The 20084-nt window shown below is 46.3% G+C and overlaps 1 protein-coding gene across 1 annotated transcript in view; it reads left to right on the plus strand.

Moving 5' to 3' along the window:
- The window catches only part of LOC309596218 (uncharacterized protein), a gene marked incomplete at its 5' end in the record, with an annotated part of 197286 nt that overhangs the window by 155114 nt on the left and 22088 nt on the right, over window positions 1-20084 (plus strand). Inside the window, 3 exon segments of the mRNA XM_082324060.1 lie at window positions 13729-13755; window positions 15661-15687; window positions 16382-16408. Coding sequence (XP_082180186.1) covers window positions 13729-13755; window positions 15661-15687; window positions 16382-16408 — 81 coding nt within the window.

The raw sequence follows: 20084 nt of genomic DNA on the forward strand, positions 1-20084 counted from the left end.
GAGGATTTAGTTTCTATTTTTAGGCCTATGGCATATCCTACTAACATTACCATAACAGCTATGAAGAATGTTGGGTTTTGTTGCTTTTCTGGTCTTGTTTGACATGGTTTTGACACCCTGTTGAACATGGATCACAGCATATACCCCAGCCTGAATTTCAGTGTAGGTTCCTATGGGCCTTGGGGCTGCATGGGTCTGTCTTCTCTCCTCTTTCCACAGTAACTTTTGAACTTGGCCCATTTCAGCCAAATTTGACAGAAGGACAAAGACTGTGCAGATAATTCATTTAATGTAAACTTTTGATATCAGGGGCAGGTTAAGGGGAAAACAGCCTTTTTGATATCCCTGGTGAGGCACAAACTCACGCCGCTATACGTATGCCTTTGCCATATCAGCTGCTTCAGAGGCTGCCTGAAGATTGTCCTTTCTGAGATTTTCTGTTTCTTTTTTAATTGCAGTGCTGGAGAGGCTTTTAAAATGTTTTTGACCCCCAGACCAATAATCTAATCCATTTTGGGGGTTTTCTAACAGATGAGGAAAGCTGATGTTGGAAGGGTGAAAATTGCACTGCCAGATTTTTAACTGTATTTAACAAAAAATGGAATTGCAACATAAAAACTCTTCCCTGCAGGTAATCCGGTTACACACGGTGGAAATTGCATTCAACCCAGATGGGGCAGAGGTGGCTCCCATGGGCTTGCCCGGACCCCGATGACTGGTGAACAAGGCAGAAGCCTACAACTTGCCACGCTTCTCACTTCAGCTGCTGAGAGAACCGGCTCCTGGGGGGCAGAAGGGTCTCCGGGAGCCAATTTAACAGCCGTTATATTGAATATCATTTGGGTTCTGCAGGGGATTGAATGCGGGTTGTGTGCGTGCGTGCTCCCTGGAGAGCTGAGGGCAGAGAAAGGCAGATGCATCCAAAATACCTGCAATTTTTTCTTTTTTTTTTTTTTTTCTCATCTTGGCTGTGTAATTTGCATATAGTAATAGTGGCAGTGATCACTATAAGCTCCTGGGTTTTGGGGTGCAAATCTGCTGAGTCTGAGAGCCTGCCTTGCACCTCCTGAACTTGCAAGAATGCAAATGAAGGCACCAGGGAGCAGGGAGGCTCTTACTCTTTTTGATGCCAAAATGCTAATCTTGGAAGTCCTTTTTAGAGAAGATTACCTAAAACAACTTCTGGAGGGAAGCAGAGCACATTACCCCAAAGGTGGAGAAGACACAGCAGGTTGCTTTTCTGACATCTGCGTGGTCCTTCTTGCAGGACACCATGGTGTTCCTCTGGCTCTTTGTGCTGGTGGTGGTGGGCTGGAGTAACACGTAGGTAGTGAATGGTGTCCTGGGGTGAACAGGCAGCGTCGGTGACTGAAAACTACAGGATAAATGATTCCTTTATACAGAAATCCCAGAATAATTGGTAATTACAGATTGATTACAGGGCTCGATTGATTCATTAGAGATGCAGTGGTCTCTAAGGAAAAAAGTGATGAACTGCTCGTTTTGCAGCATTATTAGGAAAGAAAATGACAGTTTTCTAGCCAAGGTCCTGAGCAACCTCATCTACCTTTGGTCAGCCCTGCCTGGTGGTATTGCTGTGTCTGCAACCCCTTGCTCGCAGACCTGCCCAGTGGCTTTGCGTATGGTGGTGGTGCCCTGGTTGTCCTCACTCTGGGCTTTGCATGGCTCCAAGTGTGTGCTGAGGTCTCCCTGCTGCCGTGGAGGGCATTGCTGCAGGAAGGCCACCAGCCACTGCTGGTTTAACTGCATTGTTTTGCTCTGGTGCTTCCCATCACCAGCTTTTCTGAAGAGATGACAGCAGCCTTTAGATCAGATTGACAAGGCAAATTTGGATGACACCTTTAGCCTTTGCCGAAGACCACCTGGCCCATCCCCAAACCAAAGCACGGCCCTGAAGTTTGAGCTCGGGTTTGCACGAGGGCGTGCTGGAGCAGAGGAAAAACAGATGTGCCTCTGCCGCGACGATGGAAATGTGTTTCTTGTTGGGCAGAACCAGGCGCTGGGACCAGGATCCCCTGGGACTTGTCCTGAGCCATGCTTTCTGAGGCAAGGAGCATCTGCGCTGCGCAGTGGTTCCCCTCGACTTGATGTGCTGTCAGTGCGTCAGCGTGTCGGGGGGCATTTGCCCTCGTAAAGCTGGGAGGGGAGCAGAGGGATTGGCTGTGCAGAGGGCTGGTGCAGCGGAGCTTTCGGCTGCTTACGTTAGCAGAGCGGGCAGCTGCATCTGGGCAGGAGGAAAAAAGAGAAAATAAGGAGCAGATGGAAGAGCCGAACTGCGAGTAGGCTTTGCAGCTGACCTTTCAGTGCAGGCGGCTCTTCCCGTTATGTTTAATGGAGTCAAATAATGTATGGAGCGGAGAAGTAATTGCTGGGTGATGCTTTTAGCAGCCTTGCCCCTGTCCCTTCCTCTGCCCCACACGGGGATGGTTTTATACTTTCCTTCAACCTACTCAGCTGTCCTCCTACATGATATTTCTCCTCTTTTCCAATGAGATGCTGCATTTGTGGCTCACCAGAACCTGTTCCCTTCCCTCCTCCCATCTACTGGAGAGGCCTTTTAAAGCCAAAGTCTCTGTTTCTCGAGAGTTTCATCTGCTTCTGCTACTCGTCCCTCCCTAAAATTGGTCTCTGCTATGCTGCTACGTGACATCCCGAATGGAGGGTTGTCACTTCAAGTAGGAAGAAACCAAAAGAATGAAGTTGATTAATGAGGGGAATTACTTCATGTGCATGTCTTCATTAATAAAAAGCAGAGCAGGGAAGAAGCTTTGCAGAAAAAAAGTATGATAAGAAACAGAGTTGTCTCCTGTTTTATACATTTTTCTGAGAATATTAGCATCTATTTTTAGTTGAGCAGAGTGTTAGTCATTTCATTCCTCTGGCGTATAATGTTTGCCTTCTGAATTTTGTAAATCACTCATATGCTCCCTGAAAGAGCCCAGGCATCGTCCTGCCTGTCTTTCTTAATGGTGGGAACTCTTTGGGAAGGCGGGGAGAAAAGGGCTTCAAGTTTTGCCTGCTTAGAAGTAATGCAGCTTGTTTCTCAAAATAATTCAATATTGAGTAGTAGCATCCTTTACTAATGACAGGTAACTACACCAATATAATCGATTAATGGACTTATGGTAAAGAAAAGACACAACACAGGCATTTCTCAACGCTGGCACACCTTTTGGGGGAATAATTGCTCAGTCAAAATTGAAATACTCTTGTACAGGCCATTCTCCTGTATTTAAAGTCCACCTCATGCTAAGGAGCTGTTGGAGGTAAGCAGCTCAGCATCTTCAGAAACTTTATTTTGGAAGCCCTGCACAGTGAGCTAATATCTTCCTTTGACTACAGTGTTGTAAATCCAGTTATCCGCTGAAGTCGGCTGTAATGCCTGTAGCCGGAAATCAGCTTTGTAAGGATGATAAACTCTGGTTTTAATTAATTTTCAAGACATGAAGTGAAGCCAAATGTTTTTTCTGAGCTGATGCCTGGGAGAGGGGTTGGAGGAGCACATGCAGAAGGGAAGCTGGTTCCTTGACTTGCACGACCCGGGTGCAGTGGAGCAGCGTGACAGGGGCTTTGGTGGCAGCTCTAGACCGTGGCCGTAACCAACCGAGTTTGGGGTTTTCTCCCCTCAGCAATTAAGAATTTCAATTAGTGTAGATAACTTAGCAAGGGAAAGTCTGTGCAAGCTGTTTGTGTGTGACCCATAAATGTATTATGAATGCAGACAGGCTGATGTGTTGGAAATGAGGAACACGTGCCCAAGCCTGTTCCTGGTGGCAGTTTCTCCATCCTGTTGTTGTCCCTCAGAGTTTACCAGAAAGCTCCAAGACATGCACTTAGCCAGGCGTTTTGGAAGTGGCAACACCAGAAAACCAGATGTGACATTAATAATAAACTGGTTTTACAGGAGAACTGTAGAAGTAACTTGGAATTAGACTGCCTGATGACTTGATGAGTTTTCTCCATCTATGCAATTATCTCCAAGTCCTACTTGGGCACGCTCAGGGTGCAGCCTGGGAGTCACAGAAGGAGCTGCGTGTAGCTTGAGATTGCTCCGTACCCAAACCAGAGCAACAGGCAGTGGTTTAACTCTTCAGTAGGGCTGCCAGAAGTCCCGTGTGAGATATGGAAGACCACGCTACGTGGTCAGATCTCGTGGGCTGTAGGGAAGAGCATGTGGATCTCAGACTTTTACTGGTTTGTTGTTTTTTTTTTTTTCAGTAGGCGGATGCTTTCCAGACCCTGAGTGGTAGCTCATGCATAGGCACGGAGTGCCTGTACATTGCATGGGTGTTTTGGTTGTGCATGCACAGAATTAAAAAATTTCATATTTAACATCTGGCATCACTAGACTTAGATACTTCCAAATACTATGTTATGTGATCGGTATCCATCTCCAAAATGAAGGCTTCTGTTGGTAAGCTGGCTATTTAGTTTTCTTAGCTAGGTTCATCAAGGTCATAACTGTAATTTAGGGTTTGGTCCTGTGTTTGTTCTCTTGAGTATCTTTACTCATAAATATTCAGACTTCAAGGAGCGTCTCCTGTGAATGAAGCCATTTGTACACATACTTCTCCCAGTAAGAGCCCAAAAGACAGAAGTAACAAATATTCATTTTACAAGTCAAACTTTGTAGTTCTAGTCATTTTCATTTTATTTTAATATCAGTTTTGTGGCCAATTCACGTAATTATATGCCTAGAGGGGAAGACCTCTTTAAGCAGGGAAAGCGGATCCAGCGTATTTTCCTGCTATGTCCATTTACTGGCTCTCTGATGTAGAGACAACAATGATTTTGTAAAGACCAGCTCTTCATGGCAGCAGTGTATTTTTCTTTTGATTTAGAGGTAATTCTTCCGCAGGGAAAATAAAAAGTTGTCTTATATCCCACCCAGTAGAGGAATTGCAGATGCATTTGTTTATCTTCTGCGCTTCCAGTGTTTCTGGCCAGGGAGAGGAGAGGGCCTGGAAAAGGTGCTGATGAAAATGGCAAGGAGAACTTTTCTGCACAGGTAGATTTCTGATACAGGACATGCATGGCTTTTCGGGTGATGACTTGGACCCACTTGGCCACCTTATCCCAAGCTGGCTTACGCAGGGGAAGGCTTGGTGATGAGGGTGGCTGTGAGGGTAGATGGTGGAAAAGGTCCTTCACCACCCAATGCCTGGTTGAAGCAAGGCTTTGGTTTCTGGCTTCTCATGCTGCTTTTCCTCTGGTTCCCCGCTTCGGGTGCGAGTACAGCTGGTGCATCTGCATCTCAATTTGCAGTGCATTTGGGCACAGCCGCATGGTACCGAGGCTTGGCTTGTAGGCAGAGAACTGAGAAAAAACAAGAAGTCTGCTCATTAACCACAAAAGAGAGGTAATCCAAACAGCAGCTGTCAACCGGGGATGGCACTGGGGGGGGAAGAATACAAAGGCAGAAAGATGCTGAAGCGTTCTCTTGAAACGTTGATATTCCTCCAGAACAATTGCTTACCAACTTCAAAACTGCATCCCCACCACAGAGGCTGTCTCCTCTCTCATAGTTGGACATTAAACAAAAAATATCCAAAACCCAATTGGGCACCAAATGCTTGAAACAAGCAGTTGCACAGAACACGTGGAACTCATTTAAGCCTCAGAAATTTGGGGGAAGTCGGGGGACTCTTTCTTCCATAAAAGCACTTTGTTGTTTTGGAAGAAAACTCGTGCAATGTGATGCACAGATGAGTGAGTGCTTGCTTCTGAAACGACGCTGAGCAGCAGCTGAGCTGATCTGACATGCTGGGGCGCTCCTTGCAGAGCGCTGCTGGCCCAGGAATCGAGGCAGTTGGCTGCGGTGACTCCTTCCCTTCCCTTTGCATCGGGAGGAGTGAACGAACCAGCTCTGTTGTGGCATTTCTTTGCATTTTATCTGAGTAACCTTGCTCGCAAACCCAAGCGGTGTCCCATGCAGCTCCAGCCCAGCATTTGCTTTTCGCCCCTTTGGACCAGTCAGTGTTAGATTTGCTTCCAGGAGTTTTTCTTAAGCATCTTTGAGAAGACATCCAGTAAAATAAGGAGGGAGCTCTGCAAACAGATGGAAGGAGGTGCATCTTGTGTTTAAGGAAAAGGAGAAAAGGTGCTTTATCTCCACAACGAAGCCCTGATGAACGTGGTTGGCATGTCTGGGAAGAAAGCTGGGAACCGAAGCGCTCTGGTGAGCCCACACTGGCGATGCAAAGGAGGGGCTGAACAGTGGGCAAGGCCAGGTGCTGCCCCAAAAACATTCTCAGGTTTGAGGGTTTTTTCTTTTTTGTTGTTGTTTTGTTTTTGTTTCCCAAGGATTTCAGAAACCCTTGCAATTATTTGTGCCCTGTGCTGGGCTCTTGTCGCAGAGGGTGGCTGTGCGCACCCACCGGATGCCCTGCATGGACCAGCCCAGCCTCCGAGGTGGCTGCTCCCTTGCAGAGCCCCGCAGTCTGGTTTGCATTATGGGTGAAGCTTTTAGCAAATTACTGCTCCTTTCTGCTCCGTTTCCATCAAAGAATGGGCAGAGGCTGCCCAACAGTCTGAGGACAGATCTTTTTTTTGGAATAGAGCACAGATTTCTGGTGTTTTGGTTGGTTTGTTAACACACGCTTGGCCCTTATCAGGCTGCTGCTCTGCATCGTTTGCCTGACACCTCTGTTGGGGGATTTATTGCTGTCAGCTCAGGCTGTGGGACGCGGTTCCACCCCAAGAAAGGTTTCAGAGGAGCTTTTGGGGGTTTGGTGAGGCTGAGCCCCACCAGATGCTGTGGGCAATGCCTGGGGTGTGCTCAGGTGTCCTTTTTGGAACGACATCTGGGAGAGGGGTGAGGGCTGCCGCAGTTAGGAGGGCTCTACGGGCCAGGGGGAAATCAGCTCACCTCACTGCCTGGAGCAACCCCATTGGGATCCCCCCCCAGACTGGGGTCAGACATTACATGCAGGGCTGCGGTTTGCAGGGAGATGGATTTTGGGGAACGCCTAATTGCCCTCCCCTGTAAAATGAAATAGGGTTTTCTACCCAAACAAGAAGAGCCTGGCTCTGAGGCCATGCAGGACAGTGGCAGCAAATGCAAGAGAGGAGGGAGAGAACCAAACCAGAAGATGGTTTCCCATTAAGTCCTCAAAAACTCAGTGGCAATGAATTGTGCCCCAAAACTTTTTGTATACCCAGCTGTCTCCAGATGTGGGGTAATACACATGTATAGGCAGAAGCGGCCATGCCTGGGTTTCAGAGTCCTCTTGCATCTTGTGCTATATACCATGTGTAGGGTTTGGTCTACCGAGGGAAGTCGAATGAAAACGCTGCGCGACATCTTTTGTTACACAAGTGCCTCCTGCTGTGCTTTAAATCCAGAGCTGTCCCAAATGGGAGCTGCCACTGGTAACAGTAATTTCTCTTACCTGCTGCTCTCATGATAAATGCGCTAGTGAAGCCTGACATTTAAAGTAGTTTTTGATCCAGGAATACAACTTAATGGCTAAATAAATACCCATGTCTGGCTTATCTTTTACTTCTATGACATCTTGCCGCCTTCTTGGAGAAGACTATAAATCAGCTGATACTTGCGTGCAGAAAGCTGTGGTCTCAGTGCCTTGCTGTCGGCTTCAGTTAGGATGCAGGTGCCATCAAGGCTGATTTGGGGAGTGGCGGCAGCCCTGGGGAGGTTGGAGCAGCCCCCGGGCTACCTGCCACCACGGCCCGGGGGGACCTGCCCTGCCGGAGGTGCGTGTGTTGGCAAGAAGGTATTAATTAGCTGAATCACAAATGTTGGAGGTATTTAAAGCTTAACTCATGCAAAACTGGGACCTCAGTGAATGTCATGTGTAAATAGTTTCCTTGTTAAATCTGGCAACAGGGTATTTATCAGGACTTGCTTTGGAGCTCTGTGCTTTTTGGTGGTTTTGAAAATAAGGGGGGGGGGGGGGGGAGGGGGGAAGAAAAAAGGCATTTTATTGATTTACCCAGAAAATACGTTTAAAAGATCTGTATCCCTTGTAGGGCAGCCAAGGTAGTTAAGCTTCCCTCATTTCAAATATTCTTTGCTTCCATTCTTTAAACAAATATACTGATATGTGAAACAACAAGTGTAAATTATTTTCCAAATTAAAACAATTAGTCTTACAAACATTAAAAAACTCATGCCTCATCAACATCACTATTTTGTGCTTATAAGGGAACTGCAGAAGCTATTTGCTTTTAAAAAATGAAGAAAAAAAACATCACTTAGTAATGAAAAAGTAGGTTTTGGGTTTGCATGCAGTTATGGACCAAAAGGGAATTTGTGTTGGACAATACTGAAATAGCTTTTTTCAAACAAAGAAATAGAGAAAATTATTAGCAAAGGATTGTTAATAATCATGTTCATGATGAAAAAAAATTTCTTTACTTTTAAGTGCAGGGCTGTTCCCCTGTGCAGCAATCCCATCCCATTCCAGTGAGACCATCCACGCTATAGATATCATTAAACATGAAGCTATTGTGATTTTAATGATCTTAATGCTTAAATATGACAGCTCACAGTAGGAACGTTTCCAACGCTGTGTTGTGCCACAGGCTGACACAATTTTGAGGTCTCACGCCAGGGACCCCAGAGGTCGGGGCAGCTGCAGAAGGAACCTCCAACTTGTCTAGGCCCACAGCCATTGCAGTTGGTGTGTGCGCAGGATAATGCCTTGTATGACCGATTTAATATGTAGAGTCTGTCTATTCGTGGATATTTAAATGCTGTTATTTGGAAGGGCAAATGATTACTGTAGCACAGGTGGTATTGGACAGAGTAGAAACTTGCTTTTTTATAAGGGCTTCTGGTCCTCCTGCACTGAGGACTTTAGGGAAGAAGGAGGGGGTAGCAGTAATTGGGGACAAGGATGAGGTGACATCCCAGAGCATTTCTTGTACGCAATTCATTCGCAGTTAGCGCCAGTGGTTCTCAGTTGCTATTTAGAGGACTCACATTTCATTTCTCAGTCTCTCGTCTACCCTTTTCCTTCAGCTGGGAAGCTCGGAGGAGCCACAGCAACCTGGCCGCCTCTCTCCACTTTCCTTGTGATGGGCCTGGCAGGGTGTGCTTGGCCACAGCTTTTGCCAGAGCTTTCTTCTCATACAAAAACGTGCTGAGGATCCGTATCACCAGCGGACACTGTCCTGCTTGCAAAGATTTACAGCATAGCCTATAGGAAGAGATGGTCCTTGCTCCCTGGCTGCCCTGCAAACCAAGCCGCCTATTGACCCAGGGCCCTTCGCAGGGATACTAAAATACTGTCGTGCTCTTTTGTTCTGACACTTTCCTCCTTTTCAAGTGTAAGTTTTTACCATTTTTCAAAACCACAGAGACAGAGATTGAAGGCAGCCCTTTGAATTTGTTAAAATTTGACTGCAGGGTTCCTTCCGACCCCTGTGCTAATTTTTAGCAGAGCAGGAAACATTAAAAATAACCATGAGAGAAGATTTCCCAACTCAGAAGGATTGTCCTCTTAATAGTCTCTGGCTTTGTTTTCACTAGATATTTTCCCCCCTTAAAATTCCTGTAACGCTGCTAGAGCAAGTACCTCCCTGCCAGCAGCGATCATGGCACCAGAGGAGGAAGGCAGAGGGCCAGTTAGCCAGGCTGGCACGTAGGCTTGCTCTGCACAGGGGTAAGGGATGTATGGGGGAAATGCTTATTATTTCTTGGAAGAGCTTTTGCATGTGAATCAGAGCTTGCAAGCTCCACGTCCTCCCACGTTGATGAACCTAAAAGTGTTTCCAAGCCTTCAGCTGCTCTCAGAATCAGGTGAGTCTCACTTTTGCAATGAGAGGTGACATTTTAGTGCTACATCTCAAGATTTCTGAGCTTCTACTGTGAAACAAAACAAAACAAAACTCAAAAAAATTTTTTAATGTATCTGAATGTAGCCCCTTCCTCTGAAGTCAAAATGTTGCATGGCCAAAGGCATGCAGCAAGAGTGCGTGACGTAGTAACAAGCTCTGCTCAAGCCCCGACATCTCATCTGACTTGTGTCTGCGTTCTCAGCATCATTGTATAAATATATATCATTAATAATATATCATTAATGTATACCATAAAATATATGTCATTATATAAATAATATCCTCCCCCAGGCGATGCCCGTGGGGATGCACCATGGTTTGGGTCATTACACCCGCAGGAACACCATGTGCTTACGTTACTGTTTGTGACAGGTAAAACCAAGATGAGTAATTGCAATTACCACTCACCCCTTCTCCATGTCGCCAGCTCCTCCCGCCCTGGCAACCTGAGGGCTCCAGCCAGCTGTTCTGGATATATTTTCTTTATCAAACTGACAGCAACGTTTCCTCTTTTCTCTTCAAATGTGGAGGACACCCCGCACAGCCGTGTTGGGCCAAACGCAGGCGGTCCTTACTGGTGTGTGGTCAGAAAATGAGATCTGAGATGATTACAGCTAGAAGTGGGCTCTGACATCCACCAAACGGTGTCAGCTGGGACCACATCAGTGTCATCTTCCTCAAAGCACCCAAGATTGATGGGTTTTGTCCCACTTGGCTGGTGCAGTGATGGTTTTGGTCAGAATCATGTTTCGGGGCAATTTGATTGCATTTTCTCTCTGCCTTGTCTTAAAGCATCAGGCTTGTCCTGGGCAGAAAGTTCGTCCCGTAATGATGTAGTGAGCATTTAATTATGTAAAGTGTGATCACTGTGTGTGTGATTCGGAGCGAAAGACTTGTAATCGAGGGTGGGCAAAGGCATGAATGAAATTTATCCCTGGGCAAAAAGCACAGCATGAAGCCACTGCGGTGCCTTCTCTTTCTTGGGCCCTGTAATGGGGTGTCCAGAAATCTCACCTTTTTCTTGGACTTTGTGTTGGTCATTTAAGTGGAAGTGACTTTTGTCCCCCCAAAATGAAGACTTCTATAGAGGTGGATTTTGACTGGGGGAATAGGGAACTACTTGTTGTTTTCCTGTTCCTTAGTTATCAAATAAAATAAAGATTCCTTCATCTTTAATTAAAATTACATGGAGCAGAATTCAAATAACAGATAATAAAGATCACAACACATGCTCCTGAAAGTTGCAGGCAATCAAGTAAGCAAGCCCAGATTTCAGATGCTCTTTCCTACTTTACACATGCAATCCTTTGGCTGCTCTCAGAAACCCTGCTTTTGCTTATGCAGATGTTTGGCTGAGCAGGTAGAGCAGAGTCAATTAAATCTCAAGCCCAGACTAACAAAACATTTCAAAGTCTGAGTTAGTCTTGTCCATTCAGCGGTGCAGCTGGCCAAGAGCCCCTTTAAAAGCCCGATGGATATTGTTTCTCTCAAGCATTAAATGCTTTCCCTCAAACAAACATCCTTTGAATAGGCCATTGTTTTTTCTTCTGGATGTCCCTTTGTGGGCTGATACAAGAATAGCTAAAAGCCGATGAATTGCTATTGTAAATTAAAAAAAAAACAAAACCAACCAAAAAAAAAAAAAAAAACCAGCTCTGGGACTTCTGCTCCTTTGAGACGTTGAATGTGCTGCAAGTTCTCTGCTCAGGTCCCACATCTTGTCCTCTGGAGGTCAGAGCGCTGCATCGGGAGCTTCAGGTGAACCATCTCAAACAATCGTAGTTTCAGGAAAGACCACTCAATGGACCTGATGCCTTTCCCAGGTGTTACAATGTAAGGACTCAGGATGAGATAACATATGGAGAGGGTGTTAGGGGAAATAGTAGTAGTTTGGTTGTGACCTGCAATCCCTTGCATTAAGGGATGCAACTGCATTAATTTCTATTTTTCATTACTGCTACGTAGAGTTGTGTACTGGCCGTTCTTTATGAGAAACAATACACATCATGTGAACAGTATAACCTGAGTTTGGTCACTTCAGAAATCTTGTATGTCAAGAAATCCCCATTTATTTTCAGGTGAACATCTCTTATACAGGTCCCCTGGTCTTTATAACACAGGTACCGATGCCCTGCCCAGGATTCAGCCACCTGGATTTACCTCTTTTTCCTAACAAACAGAGCTGCGTGTCCCCCACGGTTTCATATTCTAAGCCCAGTCACCACAGCCACTGCAGACTGGTTTATTCCTTATTGATGGCCAGAGCTGTGAGCTGGAAGGATGCTATTTTTAATGCAGCTGTTGGGCTTCTCTTACATACTTTTCTCTCTTTTGCTGAATTTCACTATCACAGATTCAAGGTGAACTAAAAAACAGTTCACCCTAATCAGTTCCCTAAGAAATACAGAAAACTTGGGTACTTTATTGTTTTGTTATACAATAGTCCAAACTGCATTTGCTTCGGTGGGTCCTCCAGGTTTACAGGGCTGTAATGCGGGACGATGTTTCAGCCCAGCACGTCTGCAGAAGGAGCCAGGAAGATGCGCATGTGCTGGGCAGATGTACGAGGGAGTGGGTGCTGATCCCAAGGTACCGTTTTGCAAGCGTAGCCCTTGAATTTGCAGTAGGAGTGAGGAGAGCAAGGCTGGGTTGAGTTTGAGACCACAGGAGCTGCCAGCCGTGCTGCAGCACTGGGTCAGGCTTTGCTGTGGGGACAGGGCAGGGACGTAGCGCCCGCTTTTCGGCACAGCCTGCAGCAACCTCCGCAGTGGATCCTCGCCCAGTGAAGCACGTGAGCACATGTTAGATATCTAGGGGTGGAAGCAGGTGTCTGAGGGCTTTGCGGACTCACAACCATTGTACCATGTCTGTTCAGGAACGGTTTGCAGGGTTGAGCCTTCTTTGGGTTTAAATGAGGAAATTTTTAAGTTCTCAGGTGGCAGGTCATGGATGGGTGGAAATGCAGTTCTTCTGGGATTTACTCTAACTGTTCAGTTTTTTAACTGCTTCTCTTCATCCCCAAGTGCCTGTGTGCCAGCTCCAGCTGACAGCAGGGGCAGCTTTGGCTTTGTCTGTGGGCTTTTGATCATCAGTGCTTCCTCTCCCCACATGCATCCTTTCTCAAAAGCAAGGTTTCCTATGGCCAAATATGTCCAGTGGCTTTATGTTAATTAAGAGCTGCATACCAGAAACGATGGGGAAATAACCATTTATCATGTCGATTTACCATACACTCCTGCGGCAACCCTAGAAAGGGGAGACCTGGCGAAGAACTGGGGTGACCAAGTGCTTGGTCCTGCAAATACAAGCGCGTTTCTAGCTTTGTATCACCGCAGATGAGCAAAGCACATAGGTGTCAGCCCACGGGGCCGATGCACCCTTCCTTCCTCGATAGCAAGACACTTCTTCCCATCAATGAGATTTACCATTATGGACTGAGGGTGATGGCTGATCCCCACAGCTTGGGTAAAATGGTAGAGTTTCAGCAAGTCCTTTTGATAAAACAAATGGTTCAGGTCTGAGGTAGATGTGAATCACTCCTGGACCTGCTCGGTTTAACCAAATCAGGCATGTTTTATTGCTGCTCTTTTGGTCTTTAAAAACCTCAGGGAGTCCCAAGCGCTGTGCCAGAGCAGTGTCACCCTGTCCCTGTCACTAATCCTGTCGCTTCCTCTCGCGCTCCTTTGTACTCTGCAAATTGTTTGATGCCTCTTACTGTACTTCTGTGAAACCTTCCTGCTGGATTGCATGGATGAAGGATTAGGTATATAAGTAACATAGCTAAAGATTGTACTATACGTAAGTAGGGCCTCTTTCAGAGCATGACTGATATTACTATGTTTGTAAATTGACTTTTTTTTTAATTATTTCTTTTTTAATAATACTGTCTTTTCCTTCCCTTTTCAGGGGCCTCTTGGTTTGGATGGCAAACCAGTAAGTAGCACCGAGTGCCAAATGTAACATGTCTTTATTCATGCTGCTCTCCAATAGATAGGCAGAATCTCAAATATTACTCATCTATTACTACATACATAACTGTTTAGGAGACAAAATTATATTTAGAAAAAATATTCTGTGGTCTGTAACACATGCAAGTTTAAACTCTGAGCCAGAGCTGGCCGGCACAGCTAGAGGTGAGCTTTTCTTTACCTGTCAGCTCATCTCGGCTGCTTCTTCCCCTTCTGTGCCAGCTCAGCTAGCGGAGACTTTGCAGATGGGCTACAGACCAAATTTGGGACATAAACTCCAGTAGCACCTTGGAAGAAGCAAAGTCAGTAATCTTGGTCGCATGCTTCTGGCACTACAAAGTGGTATTGTAAAAATAATTGTTCCCAAACTGGGTTCATTTGCCTCCAAAGGAGCCCAGGTGGGAAGCGCTTGAGAGTGCCCGGTGTCCATGCAATGCTTTGTGGAACAGCCTAGACTTCATTTTACGAGCTATTTGCTTGACTTCATTTTTGCTTGGAAGCCCTTTGGATACTCAGGTGCTCCACTCTTTTCTTACTTGTTTTACAGAAACACAGACTTTTTCATTTTTATGCTAGCTGAACACTAGCCAGCTCCGATTCCTTCAGCTGGGTGGTTGCTACAGGAGGTCGCAGCTCTGTATTTTGTGTCCAAATCTTACTCTATTCCACCACGTTCACTAGAGGGCACCATCTGAAATCTTTTCAAGCTCTGGTCCTAAACCAACTGTGATTTTCAAAGTGGGCAGAAGTCATTCAGTCTTTGCAATCAAAAAGTTACTCCAGATACTTACTTCTAGCCAGTTGGGGAGAATTTTGTTATAGCTGTATATTGCTGTGGTTGGTTTTTATCCTACCCCTGAAGATGATAAATGTGAATGAAAAGAAATCTAGAAATAACACATTAGAAAAGAAAAAATCCCAAGAAACTGGAAGGCCAGCTCACACAGCTGTGTTCAGGGCTTGGCTTTGAATTAGCAAAACCCCATGATGGAAGAGCAGCGCAAACCCCAGCAGCACGCTCCTGTGCCCACTGCCCTTGGCACGCACGTGGATGCAAACGGCTATGAGTTGTGCGTGTGCGCTGGGCGGGAGCGAGACCTCTGGGCGAGAAGCAGGGAAAATCTCAACGAAAAAGCAAACTTATCAAATGGCCAAACTCAAACCAGACTGTTCATGATCTCTTCGATGAGAGCAAGGGGCCAGCAGCCTTGCTTAGAGCCAAATTAACAGCAGGAGGGATGCTGTGCAGCGATGCAGATGCTGCCGTTGTCAGCCTCTCTGCAAACACCATGAATTGGGCTGAACCCCAAGATTCAGTATTTTTCTGTGCTGGAAGGAGGATGCAGCGCAGGCACATCAAAGTGTGGCTCTGCAGCTTCTCTCTGGGGCTGCAGAGTGTCTCTGCCTGCCTGTCTTACAGAAAGCTGCTTAGAGGGAAGATGACTTATGTCTTCAGCAAATAGGCCAAAGAAAGCAGCCCATCCTCCTTGTTTATTTCAAACAGATGTATAATTGTTGTAATGATATGCTAAGCATGTGTTTTTCTAGAAGTGATTTAATACTTCAAGAAATCTCTTGCATCTATTTAGAGTCACGTGTTTGCAAGCGGCTGTCACGCTGCCTGCCCTGCCCTGGTCCTTCTCCGGTCCTCTGTCCTGGCAAGAGCAGGCGGGACCTCGTTGGTGCTTTTCAGTAGCGTGCTGTTCATGTGAAGCAGTGTATAATTTAAAATAATAGCATGTATAACTTAAAACAATAGCAAACATGGCTCAGGTTTGTGAATTGATGAATGCAATCTCCTTGGTTTTGATGTTGTGTGCATTGGCGATTCTGCTGTTTCTTAACTCGGATCCTTCTTATCTGTTTCCAGGGACCTCCAGGACCAAAAGGGGAAAAGGTAAAGATTGCATTAACATATGGCTTTTGGGGAAGCAGCTGTATGTTCTCCTCCTGCTGTAATTCTTTCAGTTCAGGTTACCCCCATGCACCAGCATGACGCTACCACTGGGTTTTGTTGGGATGTGGAGCCGCAACAGCAGGTTCTCGGGTTGCTTTTAGATGAGCCCCGGGCAGGGGAGGGCAGAAAGAATTTGTAAAGACGCAGGAGGAATAAGTATGGCCTTAAAGCTCATCCATGCCGCAGGGTTCCTGGTAACCCCTTAAGGGTTAGGACAGTGGCATACAACTCTGCTCTTGCTTTCCCCCAAGACCAAGGCTGTGGGCTCCATCGCTCTGTGTTTGCATGACATCCTCCCATGAAATTAGAGCAGCCAAAGAAGGTCATTACTGTACTGAAAGTGATGTTAATCCTCACATGTGTAGGACATAAGCAGTTGCTAGGGGAGCCTTAGAGTTGGAAACAATCTGCTATTTCTGATTTATTATCTGTTTCATCGCCTGCCAGGGCAGAATCATTCCCTATTGTGTTGTCTCGAGCCCTTCTCCTCCCTGGTTTTGAATATGTTAAGCAATAAGACTCTTGCCACTTCCCTTGTGTGCCGTTCCCGCGTCCAGCTGACCCTACGCTCGGTCCTTCATCGTTGAAATTTGAACTCTAATAGCTGACCCTTGCTGTTTTGCCTGACGCACAGGGTGAAGCAGGGGACATCGGCCCAAGGGTAAGTAGTGACACGGCACATTGATTTATTCTAAAATCTGGTTGGGCTTGGTCACCACACAAAACAAGGCTTCGTGCAGCTTTGTCGCTGCAAACTGAGGTATGGTAACAGTTCTGGAAATGTTTAATTTTGCCATTGGAGCTCTTTGTGGTGGTGGTTTTCCTGACTTTGACCAGGTACCTCATGAAGGGTTTCACCTTTACTGGACTTTCCTATCCCTGATTTGCTCTTCCAGTGTCAGAGACAGACTCCGTGTTTCTCTTGAAGCTGTGCTCCCTGTTTGTTGGCATTAGAGCACCCGTACGCAGTGGTAAGACCTGGTGTCCCATGGAAGGCCGGGAATGGTGTTGCGCAGGATGGAAAGTTCCTCCTCTCTGGCTGAGCTACCTGCCTGGGAGCATAGGCTGCCTTTGATTGAAAATAAAGGGTTTAAAGTAACTGTATGATGAAGGAAAACTGTTTTGGCGATGGCAGCGGTAACACAGTCTCCCATGTTGGGGATGAGACAGGAGGGGGCTCACCACGAGGTCTGCAGTATTTCTGAGGTGGGCTCCATCGCAGTAACAGAGGTGCAGTTGGCCGTGGGTTACGGGCACCTGCTGGAATGGAAGCCTTGCAGCGGGGATGTGCTGGGATGCTGGTGTACGGGCCCTGTGCAGAGGCCAGATTCGAAGCTGGCACCCAAGAGCTGGCTGGGAGGTTTAGATGCGGTTGCTGAAAACGTAGTCAGGACCTTAGTGGTTAACATCGGGCAGAGATGCCTCAGAGTCATTTTTCTTTTTTCCCCTAGAGGCTGTTAAGTCATTTTTTGGTGGTGTGTTCTGAAGCAGCTCCCAACCGCCTTGGGTGCCTTTGGAAATGTCACCTTCAGGCTCTGAAAATTTCTCTGATAGATTTATGCCCTACGTGGCTGAGGAGGGGCTCGGCGTAAGGTCTCAACCTTGTCTAAGTGCCCACCCACATACTCAGAAAAGGCTTTAAGAGGTGATTCAGCAGCACATGGGTGTGAGTTTTCACTCCTTGGCTAGGGCTGTGGATGACTTTGGGGCTGGCGACTCGGGCGATGCCAGAGGAGATGCTCAGTCTCCAAAGCCCCTGTCGTCTGCGCTGCCAGACAACGCGGGAACCCGCCTCCTGCCGCAGCTCCTGAATGCGCTGCGGGAGATGCTCCGGGGTCAGGCTCTGTCTGGACTCGCAGCGGCGGGTGCCAGCTCCCAAGGTAACGCTTGTCCTATGTTTTAATCTACAATAAAAATATGTGCTTTTTTTTCTCCTGACCTGCATTTGTCGAGATTTTGCTTTACTTTTCCATTTATTTATGTCTTTTTGCACAAGAGTAAGAGAAGGCTCACAAACAATTTGTGAGGAAAGGGAGAGAAACAAGCCTGGCAGAGCTATGCCACAAGTAGGTCTAACAACTGGTGCCTGGCTTTGAAAATAGCTTCCTTTATGTCCCCAGACACTCAGGGTTGTGGATTGGATATGAAACTTCTTAGTACCATCTGGTCCAGATTATTTTTTATTTCTTAATTTTGTCTATCTTCTTCCTCAAGTTTCAGTGGTGGCTTTGTTTAGCTGATTTTGAAAGATGTATCGCAGCAAGTCATCGCATCAATGGGAGGATAAATAACTAGGAATATATCCAATGCCGCATCCCTCGTAAATGTGCATGTCTCTGGGCAGTGGAGTGGGGATAGAGTGTGTCAGTGAACACAAAAATATTATCATTAGGAATGATAGATTAAAAGAGAATAATGCTTGGGGCAGCTTTGGAGGGACTGTCTGCAGTGGAAGTGAGATGAAGGCAATGAAGGATTAGCTACTGAATATGTTCATGTCTGCGCTGCTTCTCTTTCTCTCTCAAATAAGCACCTGCTGCCAGCGTGAACAAAAAAGAGATTATTGCATGTGTGAGTGTGCCTAATGCAGATGCTGGAGTGTGGTTTTGGAGAGCTGAGGAAGGAGTTCACATTGGGTTGTCTTAGGCACTGAAGCTAACGCTTGCAAACAGCATCAGGGAGGCTGTTGCAGAGCCTCACCTAACCAGGATGGAGAATAAACATACTCAAATATACCGACAAAATGCATGGAAGTGTATTTACAGGGAGAAACTGAGAACAGATTCCCTCTGCTCTGGGGAGGAAAAAGAGAGTCAAAGCAGGATGCTGCCAAGGCTGGGACTGCGGTGCCCTGATATTTGTGCTTGTATGTCTCTCTTAAAATCAAACATATTGCTACAATTCTGAAAAGGACTGGTTTTATAAGCCAGACTCGCTCCCTGAGCCAGCACCGGGGTGACCGCTCTGGATTTCTTACCTTAGCTTGGGCTATCTTGTTCTTACTGATGGTTCAGGTGTTTAGATAGATGATGGGATTGATGGATTTTTGCACATCTGGGCTAGGGGATGCACAGTGCCTGTGGCAGCAGCGCTGGGTTTGCTCTCAAGAGCAAAGGGACTTCAACTTGTGAGAGAAATGCTCTTGTCTCCAGTGGCCCTTGCAGCATGCTCCTGCTCGATGGCCAGCGCTGACAGAGATGGCACCAGTAACGTCTGCACCCGTATGCTGAGCTGCCGTGGGACTGAACGCTGGCCGGCCACGTGGCTGAACCGGCTCCGTAGCTACAGGCTGGAGTTTAGGCTGCAAATAGAAAAGTACCTTGTTTTCTCTCTTACTTTTGGCAAGAAGATAAGTGCTTGCCAAGCTCACGGTGTAGATGAAAGCTCAGCCCAGAAAGCATCCTGCAGAACTCAAAGCCAACAGCGAGATGTATGGATTTTTACTTTTACCTTACTTTAACTTTAACTGTTACTTTAACTTCTACTTTAACTTCTACTTTTACCTTACTTTTACTCTACTTCTACTTTTACTCTACTTTTACTTTTACTCTACTTCTACTTGTACTTTTACTTTACTTTTACTTTATTTCTTATTTTGGAACATTATGTTGAAATGGCTAAATCGAGTAGTCTAAAGCTGGAAATTGCCGGTGTTCAAGGTTTCCGTGCCCTAAAACTCCATTGCTACACAGGGTCAGACCCAAAGGCCAGTTAGCCCAGTGTCCCGTGACCAGATGCATCAGGAGAGTGTAAACATGGAGCAGGAACATGGAACTCCAACACACTTAACTTCTCTCCTGGAGCCTGGTTATCCATGGCCTGCATGTTTCATGGGCCAGAGATGGTGTCTCTGTATTTAATAGCCCTCAGGGCTATTTTATGGGCTTATCTGTAACACGGATTGTTTAAAATTAAATGTGCGATTGCTGGATTTGGTGGGATATGGTGTGTTTGGCCTCGGAGCAAATGCAGATTGTCATTTCCAACCTTAACGATTCTATGATTTCACATGGAAACAGATAGGGCTGGGCTTGGGAGGTGTTTACTTGGATGATGTACAGCAATCTGAGGGATAAGAAAAAAGTTTCAGTTCCTGTCTTGCTCCTTGGGCTTTTCTGAAAATCCCACTTAATGCTCTTGTGTAGCTTCATGCACATAAGAAGCCATAGAACGAGGTTCTTTGGGTCTACTGCAAAACCCTTTGCTTGCAGTAGAGCCTTTGTGGTGGGTTCTGCAGTGCCTGGAGGGACTGGCCAAGCGCAAGGGCTCTGTGTCCCCATTAATTTCAATGTGGCATCATCTTTTTTCGAAAATCTTGGGATTTCAGCATTGTTCCT

This window comes from Platalea leucorodia (assembly GCF_965183815.1).
Source record: "Platalea leucorodia genome assembly, chromosome: 11".
In the NCBI taxonomy this organism is placed as follows: Eukaryota; Metazoa; Chordata; class Aves; order Pelecaniformes; family Threskiornithidae; genus Platalea; species Platalea leucorodia.